Source organism: Acytostelium subglobosum (genome assembly GCF_000787575.1).
Source record: "Acytostelium subglobosum LB1 DNA, scaffold: scaffold24, whole genome shotgun sequence".
Classification (NCBI taxonomy): domain Eukaryota; phylum Evosea; class Eumycetozoa; order Acytosteliales; family Acytosteliaceae; genus Acytostelium; species Acytostelium subglobosum.
Window position 1 is genome coordinate 147,680 of NW_012236509.1, and position 21,703 is coordinate 169,382.

The following is a 21,703-nucleotide window of genomic DNA, read 5'->3' on the forward strand; positions in this document are numbered from 1 at the left end:
AATCATAACAGGTACGTTATTATCAATCATTTCTTTGTGTATGATACTAACATGTTTGAAGATATAACGACATAATAATCTATTATTGAATACTGAATGTACTATTATCTCCATGTTTGTTTGTTGTAGTTAGAGTTATTGGAAGAATGAGATAATGTTTTGTTGAGGGCAGACATCTTGATGAAGAAGCACTTCTGTGAAAACCAAAAACGTCAAAAATCATCAAAAATATCTTTGTCCAAATATGGTAATGATCAGCTGACAAGTGGTAATCATCAGATAATTAGGTTTTATGTTTAATTGATCTTGTTAGAGACAAGTAGCCGCAATTAATTGATCACAATTTGTTCCAGAGTTTAAACTTTCCACTGAGTGCAGTTCATACCCATGTCACAGATCTGCTGGTAGATCACTCCTTCTTTACACAACAAATACTCGCTGAAGGAGTGATTGGGGTAGAGACATGCAGGACCTAGAGAGTACTCGATAATTGGGTTGTTGAAGGCGTTGCAATTTGAATTCAAAAGTAGATCTTGATTATAGGCGATCATTCCTTGGAAGGTCTTGACCATTTCATCCATTGACATTAGTTGAGGGAAGTTGCCAGCATTGCATTCGTTCATGATAGGGAATCCTGTTGCGTGATTGCAGGCATGAGGGTGTGTACATTTCACACTCGGATTGATTATGATTACAGGCTATTTGCCATTGAGCAGCACCAGGTACACATTCATTGATTATATAACAAGTACTTCTTTGAATGTCACCAGTGCAATCAGTAGTATTATAATACATAGAACATAAGTATCTAGGTTCTGATTGTCCTTGGGCAAAGTAACAACCAAAGACAGAAAGTACTAATATTATATTATATATATTCATTAAAGACATAATTATATATTATATATATGTTTGGGAGTTGATGTTTAATGATTGATTGTTATGAATGTTGATTGATATATTTGCAACATGGTTTGAGATGGTCTCGATTCCCTCATTTGGGAATGATCACTTTAGAATTTTGGTGCCCATTCGGATATTTCCAAATCAATTCCAATGCAAAAGACATTGATATATCCATTTCTGATTGAAAAGGAACCTTTGAACTCGAGTTGATGACGACACTAGTGTTCATCATAATGATTAGTCTACAAAAATTGACCAATCTTGCAATGCCCTTTGGAAAAGTTTTGATGACATGTGATATATTTTGTGAAGTCCCTTTGAGTCCCAAATGTAATCACTCGAAGCAACCAAGATCTTAACATCAAGAATGAATAGTTATAATACATTGATTGTTATGGGAGTGTCTGGAAGTGGTATGGACATGTTTAGATCATCTCAAGATGTTATGACCATCAATGGCTGACTCATTCAATCACTCCATCACTCGATCAATCACTCCACTCGATCACTCAATCAATCAAAAAGGCAAATCAACTATTGGTTATAAGTTGTCATGTAGATTAGGTTGCAAGTTCATTGATGGTGATGATCTTCATCCTCGTGCTAATATAATGAAGATGGCATCGGGACAACCATTGAACGATGATGATCGTGAACCTTGGTTACAACGTTTGAACGATGTGGCCTACTCTCTAACACAGAAGAAGGAGCGAGGTGTTGTAGTATGCTCAGCACTCAAACAGAGATATCGTGATCGTCTTAGACGAGACAACACTGGAGTACTATTCATATATCTGAAGGGAAGCTACCAAGTCATACTACAGCGATTAGAGGCCCGACGTGCCGGACACTTCATGCCCTCGACCCTACTCCAAAGCCAATTCGATGCTCTCGAGGAGCCCGACCCCTCCATCGAGACCGATGTCCTATCCATCGACATTGATCATTCAACAATCGATCAAGTTGTAGACAGTTGTTGCCAAGTGTTGTCGACAAGGTTGTAATATACATAACATTCATAGAGTTCATTGATTGGGTAAGGATGGAGTGTCCCATTCGACACCTTTTATTTACGAAGGATTGAAGCGACTTGCTCTGGAGTGAGCCTGAGGATTGGATGTTGGCCGGATGGAACGTCGGCGGGCAGGAAACAAAAGTCTGGGAAGAGTGGGCCAGAGTTGACACCACGCTTGGCAATGGAGCAAGACTGAGCCTCAATGCGAACGAGTGCGTCGTCAATGTTGACGATGGCCTCATTGGACCAGAAACGCTCGGCGATCGCCAGCGAACGTGGCCACACTTGAACGTCGAACTGCACCTGGTTGAGCTGATCGCCCCACATGCATGCCTCTGCTCCCAGGATGTTGTCGCCATTCTCGGTGATGCCGTACATTGGGTCGTACGAGTAGAAGTCCTGCCATGTGTCCTGCCACTCGTAGTGGATCTTGTTGAAGGGCGATGGCACCTGCTTGTCGAGATAGTAGGCGTTGGCCACGATGGCCTTGAAGCCGTTATTGATGATCTGCTGAGTGACGTTGGACACGTCCCACACCTGGATCACGGTGTTCTGGTCGAGCTGGACTCCATTGATGTACGGGTCGTTCCAGACGATCTTGGTGCGGTTAAGTGATGCAAGGATGTTGGACATCTGTGTCTCAAAGTACTGCTCGGCCTCGACCAGCGAGTAGTTGTTCTGGGTCATCCAGGCGACGATCGAGGGGTCCTCCGACCAGCAGTCAAGGATAACCTCGTCACCTCCAGTGTGGAAGTAGTTGTCGGGGAAGAGGGGCGTGATCTCTGTGAACAGGTTCTTGATAAATGTGTACGTGTACTGGTCGGCGATGTTCAACAGCAAGTTGTTGGTGTTGGACGCGTACGATGGACAGCTGGCGAGCAGCTGTGGGTAGCCGACGCCCCATGATGCGCTGTGGCCTGGGATGTCAAACTCGGGCACGACACGGATGCCGTACGTCTTGCCGTAGGCAATCACCTGCTGGATCTGGTCGTGGGTGTAGATGGCAATGGGGTTGTATGCGCCGTTGGTCAGGTCGGGGTAGGTGCTGGACTGCACGGGGAACGACTGAGCGTCCACAATGTGCCAGTGCAGAACGTTGAACTTGGCGTAGGCCAATGTGTCTAGGATGTGCAGGATGAAGTCCACGGGCAGGTAGTGGCGGCCAGAGTCCACCAACATTCCACGCCACTGGAAGCGTGGGTAGTCCTTGATGGTGATTGGTGTGTATTGGATCGAGTAGGTGTTGGCTGGGCGAGCAAAGGTGATCAGCTGCGAGAAGGTCTCGAGGGCACGCACGGCACCGTACACAGTGTTGGCGGTGATGGTGAGCTCGTGGCTGTTGGCCACGATCGAGTAGGACTCGTCGACGCCGAGGAACAGGTCCTCATTGTCCGAGGCCACGTTGATGTTGAGTGTCAAAGCGGCGACGGCCGAGGTGTGTTGCTGGGCAGGGCCAGCCGAGAAGAACAACTTTTGGTAGCGCTGGATGTTGATCTTCAAGATCTGCGAGCTGCTGGTAGTGGCGATGGTGAACTGCTTGGGGTCGACTGGCAGGGTAACCTCGCCCTGCTGCAAGTGCTGTGGATATGGCACCAAGAATGGTCCAATTGCCTGTGGTGTTGGGCCTGGCTGGGCACAAGCCAACAAAGCAACACACAACAATACTGCGCCAACAATGGCAACTCTGTTGCTGCTGGTGTTGTACATCATTGTTATAATATATATATATATATATATTTGTTATGTGGATTGTATTGAATGAGAATGATGTGATTGATTGATTGATATTGGTTGTTCAATTTGGATTTAGTTTTGTGTGTATGGTCCTTTGATGTAGGCTTTGGTCCCCACACTCAATCAAAAACCAACTTGATCATTTTTTTTTGATTCATGGTCGTGTTCATGGGTCCCAAACAGTATCTACTCGGTCCAGTTTTATTAGGCTGGTACCGAACCAATTGTATTATTTGCAGTGGGTGATGGCCTTGATGATCCTGGATACCATCATTTCTTTGCATCACTCGCTCGAACCCATTGTTTAAATGGCTGATGGGGTCATTCTAATGACCAGTCATTCACTTAAGTAGCCGTGGTATTGGCATTTGTTGTTATTATTCCCATGCCCACAACTTCGATAATGTTCTTTGCCTACATTGTAATATCTGACAAGTAATGACTTGGGACCTAGCACAGGATATCAAGTTTTGATTGAGTGATTGAGTGTGTGTTCAAAAAAGAGGACCACCCCCACCAAAGTCCAAATTGAACAATATCCAACTTCAATCAATCACTCACTCAATCAATCAAACACATTCATACATACACACAACAACTACTTATACATATATATAAAATGAAGTTGTTGTCAATATTAGTTGCAGTGGCATTGATTGCCATTGTAGCCACAGAGGCTCAGACACCTGTTGCTGGACCACTGATCGTACCACAACCACAGTCAGTTAACTTTGGCGACCAGACATTGCAACTCAACCCAGACAAGTTCCAGATTGAGACGTCGTCATCGTCTCAGGTGTTGGCCATCGCAATCAAGCGCTACCAGCAGCTGTTCTTCCTGTTTGGCGCCGGCAAGAGCTCGGCGCCCGCCGCCACACTCAACATCAAGGTGGCGTCCGAGGATGACACACTCGACTTTGGCGTCAGCGAGAACTACACGATCTCGGCCACCACTGACAGCCTGGCCATCATGGCCGACACGGTGTACGGCGCGATCCGCGGCCTCGAGTCCTTCTCGCAGATGATCATCTACGACTTTGCCTCACAGCAGTACACTCTGCCCTTCCTGCCCGTCGTCATTGTCGACTTCCCTCGCTTCCCATGGCGTGGAATCATGATCGACTCGGCTCGCCACTTCCTGCCCGCCGCCTTCATCATGCACACGATCGACGCACTCGCATACAACAAGATGAACACGCTGCACTGGCATGTGACTGACGGCCAGTCCTACCCCATCTCGTCGGCCACCTTCCCCAACATGACACTGGGCGCCTGGGACCCCGCCGCCACCTTCTCCATCGCCGACGTCCAAGAGATCGTCGCCTACGGCAAGACCCAAGGAGTGCGTGTCGTGCCCGAGTTTGACGTGCCATCGCACACCTACTCGTGGGGCGCTGCCTTCCCCTCGATCATCTCCAACTGCCCCGACTCATTCAACGGCAACATTGGCCAGTACCCACTGACCCCCGCCAACAACCTGACCTTTGAGGTGCTTGACGCTCTGTTCACCGAGTACGGTGGCTACTTCATCGACAGCTACTTCCACACTGGTGGTGACGAGATGCCCCTCGCCTGTTGGACCCAGGACCCCGCCATCGTCGAGTGGATGACCGACCTCGGCTGGACCACCGTCGAGGCCGAGCAGTACTTTGAGGACCGTCTCGACGCCATCCTCGCGCCAATGAAGAAGACCAAGCTGGTTTGGAACGACCCGTTCGTCAACGGCGTGCAGCTGGACCCAACCACCGTGATCCAGGTGTGGGACTCCTCGTTCCAGGACATTGTCAACGCAGGCTTCAACGTGATCGTATCGTACAACTACTACCTCGACCAGCAGGACCCCACCGGCACCGTCCAGTGGATGTTTGAGAACACATGGACCAACTTCTACGACAGCGACCCATTCGACGGCATCAACAGCAACCTGGACAAGATCCTCGGTGGTGAGGCATGCATGTGGGGCGAGCAGGTCGACCAGTTGTCGATCGACGTCCGTGTGTGGCCACGCGCCATCGGTGTGTCTGAGCGTCTGTGGTCCGCACAGAACCAGACCGACGTCAACAACGCACTCACTCGCATCAGTCCATTCACCTGTCGTCTGTCCCAGCGTGGTATTGCCAGTGGTCCACTCTCTGCAGACTTTTGCATGTTGCCCGATGACTTTGAGTCATACCTCCGTGGACCACGTGATCGTTTGACCCCAGACCAAATCAAATCACTCCTTGTCAACAACAAGAAACAATAAACAACTTCCAGTCACTCCATCACTCATTCACTCAATCACTCAATCATACAATATTACAATCAATCACAAGACTTTGGAACTCAATCACTCAATCACTCAATCTCTCATCCAAACATTTGTGTCATCCTGGTAACATGTCAAACTTGGAATCCATCAATCAATCAATCAATCAACCAAACAATCAGACATCCTACTTACCCTGGTAGGAGAATTCAATTCCATGTTCAATCATTGCACCATCAAATCATTCCATTCCATTACATGAATGATTGAAAGAATGAATGTTTGATTTTGATCAGTATCCTGGGATCAAAGTAATAATTGATGTGTATCTATGTGTGGGTGTGAATCGTATCGGCATCAAGTCAACATCGATGTTCTTTATTAGTACTATTGGGGGGTTTGATTATTCGTAAGAATCACCAATGATGTAAAGCTTGTGTGTTTGTGTGTCGTGCGAAACAAACAAAGTCGTGATAGCCCCAACCGACAAACACAACACCCCAGGCACCATACATTGTGTTAGTTTTCGTTTCAAAAGATCACTCGTTTGCAGTGCTAGTGTGTGCCCATCACCGTGTCAACCTGTTTTGGTATAAAGGTGTCATTTGTTCCCAGCCTTAATGAGCAACGCCCCGACACAAACTATAACTTCTCGGTCTCTCTCTCTCTTTGTCTCGCCCAACACACTTGACGACTCAACTTAGGTCATTCATTCAACATATCTTTCATTCATTCCATTCAATCAACTTATCAATACTTATAAGTAATAATAATAATAATAATATAATATTAATAATACAATAATAATATTACAATAACAATGGATCAAACTACTCAACCAACTCAACCAACAACAACAACATCATCATTATCACAATCACAACTTATTGAACAAGTTGAAGATATAGTTATTGTTGACGATTGTTGTTCAACTACAAAGGATACAACTAATAACTCAACTACAGCCGCTTCTATTGCTGCCGCTGCCGCTGCCGACGAAGCCGAACAGATACAGATTGAAACAGATACAAAGAGCGCAATGAGCAAGGAGGTCGAAAGATTGATAAACAACAACCACGAGTGGAGCAAGAGGATGACCATGGAGGACCCGACCTTCTTCACCCAGCTGTCCGAGTCGCAGCGCCCCAACTTCTTGTGGATTGGCTGCTCAGACTCACGTGTGCCCGCCGAGAAGCTCACCGGTCTGGGACCAGGCGAGCTGTTTGTCCACCGCAACGTCGCCAACCTCGTCGTTCACACCGATCTCAACTGTCTGTCTGTGATCCAGTACGCCATCGAGGTGCTCAAGGTCGAGCACGTCATTGTCTGTGGCCACTACAGCTGTGGTGGTGTTGCGGCCGCCTACGACAACCCCGATCTGGGCCTCATCAACAACTGGCTGCTGCACATCCGCGACATCATATTCAAGCACAAGAAGGTGCTGCACGATCTCCCACGCAAGCGTATGCTCAATGCACTGTGCGAGCTCAACGTCGTCGAGCAGGTCAACAATCTTGGCAACTCAACCATCATGCAGTCGGCCTGGAAGCGTGGCCAGAAGGTCAGCATCCACGGCTGGATCTACGGTATCCAAGATGGCTATCTTCGCGACCTCGAGATCACTGCCTACTCCAAGGACTCACTGGAGCGCAACTACCAGCAGTCCGTCACCAAGTTGAGAGAGGTCAAGACTCTCAGTGGAAGTGGATAACTCAATCATTCTTCATTGGACTGACTGATCATAGACTTTGACTGACAGACTGATTGACCTACCGACCGACTGACCGAATGATTGGCTTACCGTTACCGACCAAGAGATGAATGCAAGAATGCAAGAAAGATCACATAATTTGGCTCACGAGTACATGCCTAGATACATCACACATCACCATCACTACCACGATCATGTTATACAGGAGTGGCAAATAAATCCATCAATCAACTATCTACCTTGTTTGGGTCCAATCCAATCAAGGTATGGTAGTTTCAGATGTATTGTACAGAATATGAATAGGAAGAGGAATAAGATGTAATAGGTGGATCTTCATATGTTTAGATTTGGGTAGCAATGAAGGGTATGGCCCAACAATGATTAAATCGACTGTTCCAGGTCGATCCTACACCAAATCGCCTACTACATTATTTTAGTGTAGATTCATCATATATGGTATGATATCACCGACAATACTTAAACATTATCAATCTATTGACTTGTCAAGTGATTGATTGAATGATATCCTGGATAGATGGATGGATGGATGTGGTTGATTGAAAGATGTGATGGTTTGTGTTGTGTGTGTTGAAGTTGTAAATGGGGTTCGAACATCTGCAATCAAGTTAATGAATGTGGATGTGGAGGAGGGTCAATGAAGTCAATTGGATATGATATGGGAGAGACGTGTGATTGACCGAACGACCGAAAGACCATTCGTATCACAATCCAATGATCGATCATTTGTTGGGTGATGCAATGAATTATTGCGTGCGCACCTCATTGTTCAATCAATCAATCAATCAATCAATCACTCTCTCTCTCTCTCTCACTTGTCAATCAAACAATTAATCAATCAATGATTGATCGATGTTCGCTCAGCACCTAATGGTGCGCACAATCAATAAATCAATCACCAGAGAGTGTGAGAGAGTGAGTAGTACCTGATTGTGATGGTTGGCTACACAAAAGGTATGTCGAATCATTGCATTGATTGATTACAATGAATGTCCTGAAGTGAGTGACACTCTACTTCTTATTCATCAGTTTGCCAACATCATTTACATCTTCTTCACCAACAACAACTATATCTACAACTACGAACAATCCTTCTTTCCTCCATCATTAAGATATCAAATATCTAAATAACATACGAAACTAACATAAAAGATACTTACAGACCGACAGATATTGAATGGATACTACAACAAGGCGACAATATAACTTTAATATAGTGTTATATCTTCTATTATTATTATTATTCATTGGTGTTGCAGTATCAGAAGTTGAAGTGTAAGTTACGAGTAGTACTTTCCTGGAAAGTCATGACCAACATACTAACAAACATCTTCATTCAACACAACTTCAGGAACAAGCTAACAGAGACATTAATATTTAGTGGCAACCAAGATGCTCTATCAAGTGTATTACTATCAGGTGTAGACAGTATACCTGTATTAATCGATACAAATCATAACTTTGTAAGGTTACTAATTCAATCAAACAAAGAATCAAATATCTCCTAACAACTTTGATACACTTAGTTCTTGACAGCGAATAAGAAGTGTACTGGATGTACTCAATTTCCACCTTTGTATTCAAGGTCATTGACAGCGGAGAATATATTATGTGATTCATCAATATGTCATACTAATGGAAATACTTGTGAGAAGAAGGATAAGACAGGACCTTCAACATGTTCATTGGTATTAGATATGGAGGATGGTTCATCAATCCGAGGTAATCTTGTCAAAGATATAATATCAATTGATGATTTTAAGAATATACCAATAGTTGTAACTTCTATATATCGTAAGTAAAATACTTCAAATAATTAATATAATAATATACTAATAATTTAAAAGAACAAACTGGATCACTGACAGCGTTGAACAAGGCAATATTTGGAGTTGGTCCAAATGTAAGTACATCTTTGTTTAATATTGTTTGTAAATTACTAACGATTAAATAATAGTGCCCAAATTGTCCAATAAGTCCCCTAAATACTGTGTTGACAACATTGAAGAAACCATGTATGTTTGATTCATTGATTGATTAATTGATCGGCTACAGAACTAATATTATTCCAATTCCAGATATATTTGGTATATCATTGGATAAGAATTACTTTGGTGGAATATCATTGGGATACCTTGATCCACTATTCTCTCATCAAGTTAACAACTATACATCAATGCTCAAAACCGATGGTGTATATTCTTTTAAGATTAATGGAATGGTAAGTCAATACAATCCATCATCATATTAACTAAACTAATCAAACAATGAATGAATAGAGTTCAACTTGGAATGGAGGTAAAATGAACAATACCAAGGTTTCTAGAGTAGTGATCAATTCAACATCAGCAGTATCATATTTGCCATCCGATGCATATGATCAATTCAAACAATTCCTACTGGACAATTGTAATGGCACATCATGTTCCAACATTACAAGTCTTTTCAACAAAGTAAGTTTAGATCAAGCCATGTCATTTCATGTTATCCACAAGCTGATCACCTCCAAACATAGTGTCCTCCACCATTCAAGGTCAACACTGATCTATTCCCTACTATTGAGTTGGCAATGCCAGAAGAGTTCAAGTTGTATTTGAAACCATCAAACTACTTCTATCCAGTGACTACCAATGATGGTTCGTTATATCACTGTCTTGGTATTCAAGAGACTCCACAATCCTATGCGATCATAGGTGTAAACCTGATGAGAGGTATGTATAAAATGATTGATTGGTTCATTCATTCATTCATTGATTGAGGACACGTCGGTCGGCAGACCTTACTAACTTTCGCCCGTACGATCATCAGAGTTATACATTGTATTCGATAATGATAATAGTCGGCTCGGATTTGGTACATTTAAATAAAGAAGTTGATTGTGTGATTGTGTGTGTGCGTTCGGCGCGTCAATGAATGAGACCTTGAACAATAACTGACTTCACACAAGATGTAAGACTCACTCCTTCTTACTTCTTCCTCGCCCATTCACATAAGTCCAACTGTTCTGTCTTTCTCCTTGTTGTTGTAGAATCAAATGAGTAAGGTTAGTACAACCCACCCACCACATCGGAGTTGGTTACTTCCGATCAAGGCAGTCAGTGAGTTGAGTAGTGGGTGATGTTGATCTGATGCACTGCCTATCCATCCACATCCATCCAAGAACAGAGATACAAAGATTACCTGCCAAGTTATCACATGATGAGAATGGGTGACCCAAATTGAAATGCGCCCATGGTGGGTGAAGGTTGGTGTGAGTAAGTTAACGATGTTGATGAGCCCTAAGTGTGTCGGTGACCTCTTCAAGGCCCAAAATATCTTTTAGGCCACAGTGCAAAAAATCCAATAATCAAAAACTGATTATTAAAATCAACAATCCCCTTTGAAGGCTATGATGAATGGGTATGTGTGAGAGTGCAAGTGTGTGAGTGGTGGACACACTGGAGGTCCTGGATGGATTGATGAATGGATGGATGGACTACTATCCACATCAACCACCAACCACCACCAATCACTCTGTTTCCTTTGTCTCTATGTCACATACATCAAGGCAGAGTAGTCAGCTTCATCAAACTAGTAGTACATACAGAGAGAGACATCATTGACAGAGATATAAACATTGACAAAGAGAGTGACTTTGAAACATTGACGTCAACTCAAGTACAAAGAGATAGAGAGATAAACTATTTATCACATAACAACAACAACAACAACTCATCATCACCTGTAGATACACAATACCAAACAACTCACCAAACATCAAACTCATACAATCATTCATATCCTTCTTCTTCTTCTTCTTCTTCTTCTTCTTCCATCAGTTTGATAACAGACGTCCCATTAACCAAGTGATCAATCAAACAATCAGATATCCATAACTTTGTTCAATATATATATACATATACATATATATTTCTATCTATTTATTTATTTATTAAGCTCTCTCCATTCAATCATCAATCATATATAACGATGGCCGCTGTAAACCCTCCAGTTCAAATACCAATGGTATGTTTAATCAATCTTGTTTCCAATTTGGATATTTCAAAGACTTATTCACTCACCCTTTCCACTCATCCATTCAATCATCCATTCAATCATCCAGAATGTAACAGTCACTGGACTGTACCCTGTAGATAAAAAGAATGGTTACTTGAAGAAGTTAGGAGGTATGTATAACAGGAGTTAGTTGGTAGCAGACAGGAGTATGTGATTCCAGAATACATCTGACACTCATTCATTCATTTGATCGATCAATCAATCCTTAAAGGCAAAGGAATAAGTAAGAACTGGAGAAGAAGATACTTTGTATTGACCGAGAGTGGTATCCTGTATTATTTTAAACAAAGAAATGTAAGTTTAGACATTGGACTCTCGTGGCTGTGTGACGGAAACACGGAAACACCGGAAACATGGGGTGGAAATACGGAAACACGGAAACTAACAGAAACACAACCAAACAAACATATATATTTAGAGTACTGAACCAGTTGGAGCAGTAGACCTATCTCAATATACTAAATGTTTCAAGGACAACACAAAGAAGAACTACTTCTTCTTGAACAACGAGAATGATTCAAGCCAGAGAGTGTTTCACTTGATTGCAGACTCACCAGAGGAGATGGACGAGTGGATTAGATGCATTAGTACCTTCTTCGAAGGTGATATATCCGACTTTAAGAGTCAGATGATGGGTCTCAAGCAGCAAAAGACCGACTCGAAGCTTAATCTGTCCAAGGGTAGTGGCGGCGCGCCCTCCTCCGAGGAGCAGCTCAACCCGCTGGACAAGTTCCAGCTGGTGTTCAAGGGCGAGCGTGTGTCACTGCTGCTGCAGTCTGAGGTGCCCAACGGCGGGTCGCCTTCGTCGACGCGTGAGCAGTCGCCCAACGCCTCGCCCAAGGTTGCCGTCAAGAACCCGCCTCCCATACCAGCACGCAAGCCAACTCTCCAGAACATCGATGAGTCCAAGGAGATCCTCCAACAACTACAGGCCACTCAAATAGCGGATAATTCATTTGATAATGATGATGACGATGACGAAGATAACTAATCACGCGAGGATGCCATCCAACCATGCTTGCCGCACTTCCTCCACATTCAGTTTGTCCACCCAGGCTTCAACCAGGCCCAAGTTGACTGACTGATTGATTGATTGATCCATCTCAAGCTACTCGAACCCGGTTCTAAATAAACCTAAATGTCACTTATTTATTGGTACAAACAGATAATAACAAACGTCTTGCTGTTGTAGCGATGTATATCATACTTTCTGTTGCCAACTTGGCGGCGGCATTTAGGAGTTGGGTGTGTCGCAAAAGGCAGCCTGCCGGAAACCCAAACCTCATTGGAGCCAACACCGACCATCCACCGACCGATCGTGTCTCTCACTCTCGCGCTCAATACTTTCTCCTGTATGGATTGAACCTGTTCTTGTTTCCATACGAGTCGGTAATGTCTATGAAGGGGAAGGGAGTGTTAGTTAGCAAGTCTGATTGATTGATTGATCGAGGAAACAAACAAACAACATACTCTTGAAACCTCTGTTTGGAGCCATTTGGGTCAATGCTGGTGGAACGTATTGGTTGGCCTCGGTAAGGATGGAGATCAGGTCGGTGGCAAGTCGCATGTCGTTCAACGTGAACAGGGTGAAGGCGGTACCTTTGGCTCCGGCTCTGCCGGTACGTCCAATACGATGAATGTAGGATTCGATCGTATTGGGGAAGTCAAAGTTGACCACGTACATAATATCCTTGACATCTATAGGTTGTTTGTTGTTGGGTATGGGGAGAGAGAGGTGGAGCGAGACAAATGAATAAGAGTTCCAAATACATATACATACACGTCCAAGTAAGAGTTCCTTGCACAATTATCATTCCTCTTCTTCTTCTTCTTCATCTTCCTCGCCTGCCTGCATGCCTACATGCATGCCTACTGTTGCTAACTTGGTCACGCACACTTCACGCACCTGCTTCGCGACCGATATATGAGGCAGCCTACAATGAACTTGAATGTAATAGATCTTCCGTCCTCATCCTCGCAACAGGCGATGACAACGATGAGGGTAGTGCAATGCCTGGTGGCAGTACCGACCTCGCCTTACCGCTACGAGTTTGGTTTCCAGCCACCTACTCCGCTTACCACCTCACTCCTTGCACCGCTTGTAGGTCATCGATCGATCAATGCGCGACGAGAGAGACTTGAGAATTATTAAGCCAAACAAGACAACGTGGCTTTCCTCTCCTTACTACATATGCATGTATGAGTCCAGACCGTATGTTGTTCGCGCATCGTAGTTGTGGTTGTTGTCGTTGTCTTTGTCTTTGTCGTTTGTTGGATCGCGTCAAGTCAAGAGAGAAGAGAAGAGATAGATAACTGATAGGGACCTATAAACTAAGACTTGTTTGAAAGAGCGACCGACACTTCAACCTGCCCGACCGTCCGCATGTCCGCCCGACATCATCAATACACAAGACGCGACAAGACGCGAAGGTGACGATGACGATGTGTTGGCGAATCGAATGGTGACGACGACGACAAGGACATGGTTGACGTGTCCATCACATCACATCACAATATGATGTTGTTGTTGTTACTTACCTAGACCACGTGATGCCACGTCGGTAGCAATGAGCAACTGGATGTTGCCGGCCTTGAATTGTTGCAGGGAGTAGTCTCTCTCGTTCTGAGACTTGTCACCATGAATGCCAATGCACTTGAAGCCATACTGTTGCATGCTGCGCTGCAGGTTGTTCACTCCACTCTTGGTCTCACAGAAAATGATGGCCTTGGCCGAGTTACCAATGGTACCCAAGAACTGGAACATCCTGTGATTGATGGTTAGTAACATGGTTGCTTTGAATTTGGCATCATCAGGTACTACTTACTTCATTTGCTTCTCCTCCTTCTCACAGACCTCAATGATTTGAGTGACGTTGTGGTTGGCAGACAGCTCAGCAGAGCCAATCTTGATTTGGATTGGGTCGACGAGGAAGTCGTTGGCGAGGGATTGGACGCTCTTGGGCCATGTGGCAGAGAACATCAATGTTTGACGGTCGGGACGGATCTGGCTGAGGATCTTTCTGATCTGGATCTCGAAACCCATGTCCAGCATACGATCAGCCTCGTCCAGCACCAGGTAGGTGACACGACGCAGGTTGGTCTTCTTGGACTCGAGGAAATCGATCAGACGGCCTGGTGTGGCAATGACAATCTCCACTCCACTGCGCAGCTGCTGCGACTGCTGGTACTTGGGAACACCACCGTACACGCAGCAGTTCTTGAGCTTGGAGCTCGAGCCAAACTTGTCACACTCGGCCTGGATCTGGAGCGCCAGCTCACGAGTTGGCGCCAGCACCAAACAGATTGGTCCATCGTTGTATTGAAGCAGTGGTTGGGCGTTGATGTGAACGATCGCTGGCAAGAGGAAGGCAAGGGTCTTGCCTGAGCCAGTCTCGGCCAGACCTATCATGTCTCGTCCCTTGAGTGCAATGGGCCATGACTGGGCCTGGATGGGTGTGGGCGCCGTGAATCCGGCGTTCAAGATCTCCTTCATGATATATGGGGGGTATTGGGACTGGTTGAACGTGATGATGGGGTTGGGGACTTCCTTGCCGTGCACTGACATGGCTACAGTTTGTCTGTATTCCTCGATGTCCTTGCCAGTCATGCCAGCAACGTCGTTGTCCTCCTTGTAGAAGTTCTTCTCAAACTTGGTCAGAGTGGTCTGCTCCCAGTTGATTGGGTCGAGGTTGGCGCCGAGTGAGTCTCCTCCACCACCGAAGCCACCACCGCCGCCGTAGCCACCACCGCCACCGCCACCGCCGCCACGGTAGGCCGACGAGCCGTAGGATGAGGAGCCATAGGATGAACCACCACCACCACCGCCGCCGCCACCATAGGATGATGAGCCGTATGATCCGGAGCCATAGGAAGATGAGCCGCCGTATGAAGACGAGCCAATTGGCGCGATGCCAGAGTAAGTGCTGCCGCCACCATAGGATGTGGAGGATGAGTTGGAGTTGCCAGAGTAGCCATTGTTTGAGCTGCCGTATGTTGAGGTTGATGGACGGTAGGACGACGATGATGATGAGCCCATGCCAGACGATGGTGCTGAGGAGTAGCTTGATTGATAGCCTCCGCCGTTGGACGACGAGGAGCTAGAGTAGCCGCCGCCAGATTGGTTGTATGAGCCAGTGGTGCCGCTGCCACTGCCGCCGCCGCCACCTCCCGACGACGACGAGGAGTTGTAGTTGCTGTAGCCGTAGGCGGGTGGTGGGGCAACGATGCTTGACGCGGACGACGACGACGATGAGGGTGGCGGAGCCGTAATGTTATATTGTGGCTGGTAGGACACAGGGTTGGAAGAGGACGATGATGAGTGGCCACCACCGTTGGTACTGCTGCTGGTGCTGGAGTAGTTGTCGCTGGGACGGTAGCTGCTGCCGCCGCTGCTGCTATCCGATGGACGGTAACTGCCAGAGTCGCGACTGCTGCTGTAGCCGCTGCTACCACCTCCGCGCGAGTCTCTGGATGAGTCGGATGGACGGTATGAGGACGATGATGATGAGCCACCACCGTACGAGTCTCTGTAGTCTCTGCTGTCACCACCGCGGCTGCTGCTGCCGCCTCCAGTGGTGGTAGTGCTGCTGTTGCTGCTGTAGTGATCACCGCCTGAACGGCTGCTGCTTGAGTATGAAGATGAACCGTCACGGCCACTGCCACTGCCACTGCCGCTGCTGCCATAGTTATCACGACCACCACTGCTGTAGCCATCACCTGAGCGGCCACCACTTGAGCCACCGCCCCTACTGGAGCTATTGTAACCATCGTATCCACCCCTGCTTGAAGATGAAGAGTTATTATATGACATTATTATTTGTTTGAATGTTTGTTGTGCTATAAATAATATATAATCACTCTAATTCTTTGTTTGTATTGTTATATAAATATATAAATATTTGTTTATGTGTGTGAGTGAAGTATATTGGTGAATGTTGTTGAATGACGAGAATAGAAAGAGGTTGCACGACTTTGAGTTCTGTCGTTGCAATTCACTTTTTTGTTTTTTTGATTTAATTTGTCAAATTCTCAACTTCATGAACTAAAAACAAGCACATTCACTCAAACAAACAAATACAATTAAAAAGTTATATATATATATTCAAATATAAATATAACAATGTCTAACTTGGACTTGGATGCACTGTTAAACAGTGCACTCGATGACTTGGAAGTCTATGAAAAGAAGAAGAAGGAGGATGGTGCCGCGGCAACTGCAACAGCCGCAGACACCCCTGCAACTCTGAAGCAAACAACAACAACAACAGTGGCAACAGCATCAACTTCATCAACTCCATCTACACCTATATCAACTACATCGACAACTACAACAACAACTACATCAGCAGCAGCATCAAGTAGTAATGCAGCAGCAGGCATGGGCAACATGATGGACATGTTCAGCCAGATGTTCAATGACAAGAGCATGGACGACTTGATAAAGAATATGGGTTACGACAAGATGGAGGACATGATGAAGGATATGAATGATTATATTGGTAGTGCAGGTGGTGATGGAGACGACTCGGGCAGCAATCCCGCCGGCACCGCATTACCCGCCGTCCCCGGCATGCCCGATGGCAGCAACTTTGAATCGATCTACGCTGGCATGAGCGAGAGCGAGAAGAAGGAGATGGAGGAGAGCTTTGGCAAGTTCAGCAAGATGTTCTCTTCGATGGCTGGCGACTCGACGTCGGCGGCCGGCATCCCAAACATGCCTCCCGCTGCCGCCCAACAACAACAACCAGCTGGCATCAACTTCAAGGACTTTGAGAGCAACATCTCTGGCATGCTCAAGGGTTTGGCCGACAATGCCGCTCAACAAGGTGGCAAGCAATCATTCGAAGATGACATGATCAAACAGTTTGCCTCAATGATGGGCAGTGGAGGTGAAGGAGGTGGCGAGTTCAACGGCATGGCCGATGGTATCAATGATTTCTACGATGACTCAATGAAGTACATCGTTGAGAAGGTATGTTCTGGACATCTTCTTGTTTGCGCGGCATATGGCGACTAACACATCTATCCAATCATTCATACATTAGTATCCTCAATGGATTGAAGAGAACAAGGATAAATATACTCCAGAGGAGATTAGTAACTTCTCTAAACAGAATGATGTGTTCCAGAAGTTGTACAAGTCTGGCGAGGATGTAGGCCAGGAGGAGATGTATGACAAGATATCAATGCTTGGTCAGCTGCCTGAGGCATTTTGCGAGCAATACTGTAAAGAAATACAAGAGCGCATGGAGAAGGACATGGCTGCCGTGGCACCAACTCAGCCCGGGCCACAATGATCCATCAATCCATCGCGTCAATTCAATCAATCAAAGTTATTATTGTACAATAGTTATAAGTTTATTCAAGCGATGACAGCGAGGAAGTTGTGACATGCATCATCTTGAGTTGTTGCTCGACAAGCTTCTCGAGCTTGGGTGCCGAGATGGCGCTCTGACTGCGCACTCTGGTGAATTGCTCCTCAGCTGCAGCTGTCGTGTCTGTTGTTGTGGTGTCGGTTGCTGGCTCGTGTGCCGGTGACTTTGGCGGCGTCGTGTATTGATTGTTCGGTGTGTTGGTCGTGCTGCTACTGCTGCCAGTGCCGCTAAAGTAATAGTTGGTTGCCAGTTCCAGGCTCTCAATGGCATCAAACACCTGTTGATGAGTCACTGGCTTATACATTGAAGCGCGATCGCCTACCTCTGGCGCCACTCCCGGTTGTTGTTGTTGCGATGTAGTCGGTGTTGTTGATGTTGTAGTCGTAGTCGTCGATGATGATTGTGTTGTTGATGAGGCTGGAACATCATTGTCTGTAACAGGTTGGTAGAAACCACCACGTCTACGTCCAGATCGTTGGTCTGGCGGCGAGACTGGTGAGTCAACACCTGCCGCTATGCTAGGCTTGGCGGGGCTTGATGTTGTGCTGACGCTAACATTGTCCGCCTCGTCTGTTGATGGAGATGATGGTGATGATGGCGACGGTACTGTAGCGGGCTTCTTGGAGACCGCGAAGGATGCCTCCTTGATGGGATTGGTATGAATGATATTGGTCGTGGTGGCCATCGTCTGTTGTGGCATGCCAATGACTACTGTGTTGGCGTTGGATGCCGCTGGTACACTCTTGTTGACGGGCCTCAGTCCCGATGTCTTGAGGAACTGTGTGATAGTGGCAATGGCACTGCTTCCATTGTTGACACCTCGTTGCTGCTCCACCTTGATCTTCATCTGTGCCAGCACTTCAGCGGGCACGGGTGTGCGCGGATACAGTACGTTGGGCGTCGGCAGGAAGAAAGGCTCCTTTGTCTTACTCGAAAAGCCGATCGGGAACTTGTTGGACAGATGCTTGCGATCGCTGTAGTGCAGGTTGCCGTTGGTGATCAATGCCATCTGAAGCTTGGATATCAACAGGTATATGTTCATTCTGCGCGTCGGGTCGTTGGTGGCAACGATCAGCTTCTCAAAGTCGATGCGGGGGTATATCATAGAGTGGAGATGCGGGTGTGGCGAGGTCAGTGGCATGGGTGGCTGTGAAGGCGAGTCCTTGAGGAGTGGTCGGCTACCAGTGGTGCCAGTCTGTTGCTGTGTAAGAGATATCAACATCTGGTTCCAGCCAATGTTGGTCATATTGTTTGAATCAAAGTTGATTGCCAATATCGACCTGTTGGATGCCAAGCTGTTGGCAAGCAGTTGCGCACCAATGTCGCCCAGAGCATTCTTTGAAATGTCGAGCGAGGCTACCGATGAGTTCTTTGATATATAAGGCAACATCTTCATCACAGTCGCCTTGCCAAGGTTGGCCAAGTTCAATGTCTTGAGCTCTGGATTCATATAAATCTTTTGCAAAGACTTGGCCAACAGACTGCTGAATGATTGATTGAGGTCGCTACCAGCGTCACTGCTGTTGGAGATTGATGTTGATGATGTGGATGTGGACAACTCGCTATCCTTGTGAGATTGTGTTGGGGACTTGGTAGGTGAGCCAGTGAGATGCACTGATGTTGCGGCCATGTCATCGGTGCCAGATGTTGCCTCGTCCTCCATCTCGACAAGCACGGTATTGAAGTCCAGACTGACACCAAGCTCCAGCTTGCCCGTGCTTGAGTTGTGCACATTGTTTAGATTGAGAGTGTTGCTAGCGAATGGATGGTCTTGATGTGGATGGTCGTCCGATGATGATGATGTGCTGTGAGGTATGCTTGAGATCTGCTGTTGCTGGGCCTGCTGCTGCTGCTGTGTTTGCTGTGGATATATCACTTCCATGTCCTCGAGTATCAGCTCATTCACCTTGATCTCGGACAGCACTTGGAGAAGCGTGAGGATGGTCTTCTCAGTGCCGCGTACATGTCGCAGGTTGAGTGACTTAATTGAGATCTCGCTGTCCTTGAACAGGAGTAGCGAGCTGAAGAACATGTCGTAGTTCTCATCGGCGTTGGCCAGGTTCAGGCCCATCAGACCGAGTTGTACCGATGCCTTCTTGTCCGACATCTTGCAGAGAATGAGTGCCAGCACCTCCTTGTTGACGTTGCAATGGTTACAATCGAGCTTGTAGAGTGTCTGTGTGGAGAGTACGGGCAGCAGCTTGTCCAGCTCGGAGCCCACCTCCAGCTTGTTGTTGCTCACGTCAAGGTGCTCGAGACGCGCCAGATGTCGCAGCGAGTAGAAGCTGAATGCCGAGATGCCACACGAGTGCAACAGAAGATGCTTGAGCTTAGAGTAGCCATGCGAGCGGATCAGCCAGCTGGCAAAGGCGGCGTTGGCCTGGTCGTCAAACTTGTTGTGCGAAAGGTTCAGATACTCGAGTGTCAATGACATGCCGTAGTTCTTCTCCAGAGCTTCAAATAGCTGCGCTAGCTGCTTGGGTGCGATCATACAGTTGGCTAGATTTAGGTGTATGAGTGCGTGTTGGTACTGCGCCATGCAGGCCACCAGCGATGTTGTTGACTTGTTGGACAGGGGCGTTCTCCGACACGTCCAGCAGCTGCACGGCACTGCGCTTGTTGAGCGACAGCGACAAGAACACGTGATGGAACGCCTCGCTAGAGCACTTGCGGAACGACAGCTTCTTGAGATGTGAGTTGTGCAGGACGAGCTCGGCTAGCGCCTTGACCAGCACCTCCTTCTTAAGGTCTTGAACGGTGAGAGCCGAGAAGTAACGGTCATGCTGCAGCGCGTTAAACAGGGGCAGCATGTCGAACGTTGTGTCTGAGAACTCGGATGCCTGGAGGTCGCGATGCAAGTCGATCTCGCGATTGCCCTCGGCAAACATGCGTGTGATCCACGCCGTCATTGCTACATTTGGTGTCGACTCATAGTAGCTGCACCATCCACGATACTGATCCATGAATGTGTCCAATGTCGCTGGTAACTCCTTCACATCAGGAGTCGAACTTTCCAATGCCTGTGTAGACTTTATCATCAACTCCAACTCTGCACTACAATGATCACTATTCTGACATTGTTTCAATCTCCTAATCACCGTCAACAACACCTCCAAGTTCTCTGTCTTTAACTTTAACTTTGTCTTTGTCTTTCCTCTTTGGAATATAATGGCGAGCTTCATATATGATTGATTGATTGATTGAGTTAGTCATCTATCCATCATGACACATATCAATGTAGTGCTTGCTTACGATGAAGTCTTGTTTGTTGATAAGTTGTTTGATGTCGTAGAGATGGTAGTCCTTTGGTTGCTTGCGAGTGAGGTCTTTACCCTCTGAGAATAGTATCACATGATAGTTTGTTATAACTAATATACATGATGTCTTCTTTGTCATTACATAACTCCTATAACATATTGTCTCTGACCAATTTGAGTAGTTATTCTGTATCCATTCTTCGATATAATCTAATGATTAATTGAATGTGTTTGTTAGTCTTGGTCTTAGTCTTGGTCATTCCTGGACTTTGTTGTTCTTCATCCAAACACACGCACGCCAAGATGAACACGAACACACACACACTTCTTGGACAAGAGACATACTTAGTTCGATTGATGAAAGATCCAAAGGATGGCCCATCT

At 46.2% G+C, this 21,703-nt stretch overlaps 10 protein-coding genes across 10 annotated transcripts; 6 read left to right on the forward strand and 4 right to left on the reverse strand.

The window, feature by feature from the left end:
- Positions 1–1,291: 1,291 nt before the first annotated feature.
- On the forward strand, positions 1,292–1,904 carry SAMD00019534_098290 (hypothetical protein; the record flags this gene model as incomplete). The annotated part of the gene is made up of 2 exons (XM_012894861.1): positions 1,292–1,319; positions 1,432–1,904. Coding segments are annotated over 2 exons (501 nt in total), but the record flags the coding sequence as incomplete, so codon positions are not given.
- A 68-nt stretch (positions 1,905–1,972) lies between these two features.
- Positions 1,973–3,631, reverse strand: SAMD00019534_098300 (hypothetical protein; the record flags this gene model as incomplete). The annotated part of the gene is made up of 1 exon (XM_012894862.1): positions 1,973–3,631. One exon carries the CDS (start codon positions 3,629–3,631, stop codon positions 1,973–1,975), a length of 1,659 nt encoding a protein of 552 aa, XP_012750316.1.
- Positions 3,632–4,274: 643 nt separating this feature from the next.
- On the forward strand, positions 4,275–5,900 carry SAMD00019534_098310 (hypothetical protein; the record flags this gene model as incomplete). The annotated part of the gene is made up of 1 exon (XM_012894863.1): positions 4,275–5,900. The coding sequence occupies one exon, from the start codon at positions 4,275–4,277 to the stop codon at positions 5,898–5,900; it is 1,626 nt and encodes a 541-aa protein (XP_012750317.1).
- Positions 5,901–6,723: 823 nt separating this feature from the next.
- SAMD00019534_098320 (hypothetical protein) lies at positions 6,724–7,614 on the forward strand (the record flags this gene model as incomplete). Its single annotated transcript, XM_012894864.1, has 1 exon — positions 6,724–7,614. One exon carries the CDS (start codon positions 6,724–6,726, stop codon positions 7,612–7,614), a length of 891 nt encoding a protein of 296 aa, XP_012750318.1.
- Positions 7,615–9,500: 1,886 nt separating this feature from the next.
- Positions 9,501–10,147, forward strand: SAMD00019534_098330 (hypothetical protein; the record flags this gene model as incomplete). Its single annotated transcript, XM_012894865.1, has 3 exons — positions 9,501–9,544; positions 9,707–9,880; positions 10,058–10,147. Coding segments are annotated over 3 exons (308 nt in total), but the record flags the coding sequence as incomplete, so codon positions are not given.
- Positions 10,148–11,601: 1,454 nt separating this feature from the next.
- On the forward strand, positions 11,602–12,679 carry SAMD00019534_098340 (hypothetical protein; the record flags this gene model as incomplete). The annotated part of the gene is made up of 4 exons (XM_012894866.1): positions 11,602–11,637; positions 11,735–11,798; positions 11,900–11,982; positions 12,107–12,679. The coding sequence occupies 4 exons, from the start codon at positions 11,602–11,604 to the stop codon at positions 12,677–12,679; spliced, it is 756 nt and encodes a 251-aa protein (XP_012750320.1).
- A 1,539-nt stretch (positions 12,680–14,218) lies between these two features.
- Positions 14,219–16,498, reverse strand: SAMD00019534_098350 (hypothetical protein; the record flags this gene model as incomplete). The annotated part of the gene is made up of 2 exons (XM_012894867.1): positions 14,219–14,453; positions 14,514–16,498. 2 exons carry the CDS (start codon positions 16,496–16,498, stop codon positions 14,219–14,221), a joined length of 2,220 nt encoding a protein of 739 aa, XP_012750321.1.
- Positions 16,499–16,807: 309 nt separating this feature from the next.
- SAMD00019534_098360 (hypothetical protein) lies at positions 16,808–17,984 on the forward strand (the record flags this gene model as incomplete). Its single annotated transcript, XM_012894868.1, has 2 exons — positions 16,808–17,659; positions 17,733–17,984. 2 exons carry the CDS (start codon positions 16,808–16,810, stop codon positions 17,982–17,984), a joined length of 1,104 nt encoding a protein of 367 aa, XP_012750322.1.
- Positions 17,985–18,045: 61 nt separating this feature from the next.
- On the reverse strand, positions 18,046–20,496 carry SAMD00019534_098370 (hypothetical protein; the record flags this gene model as incomplete). Its single annotated transcript, XM_012894869.1, has 1 exon — positions 18,046–20,496. One exon carries the CDS (start codon positions 20,494–20,496, stop codon positions 18,046–18,048), a length of 2,451 nt encoding a protein of 816 aa, XP_012750323.1.
- A 22-nt stretch (positions 20,497–20,518) lies between these two features.
- SAMD00019534_098380 (hypothetical protein) lies at positions 20,519–21,458 on the reverse strand (the record flags this gene model as incomplete). Its single annotated transcript, XM_012894870.1, has 2 exons — positions 20,519–21,238; positions 21,315–21,458. The coding sequence occupies 2 exons, from the start codon at positions 21,456–21,458 to the stop codon at positions 20,519–20,521; spliced, it is 864 nt and encodes a 287-aa protein (XP_012750324.1).
- Positions 21,459–21,703: the final 245 nt, after the last annotated feature.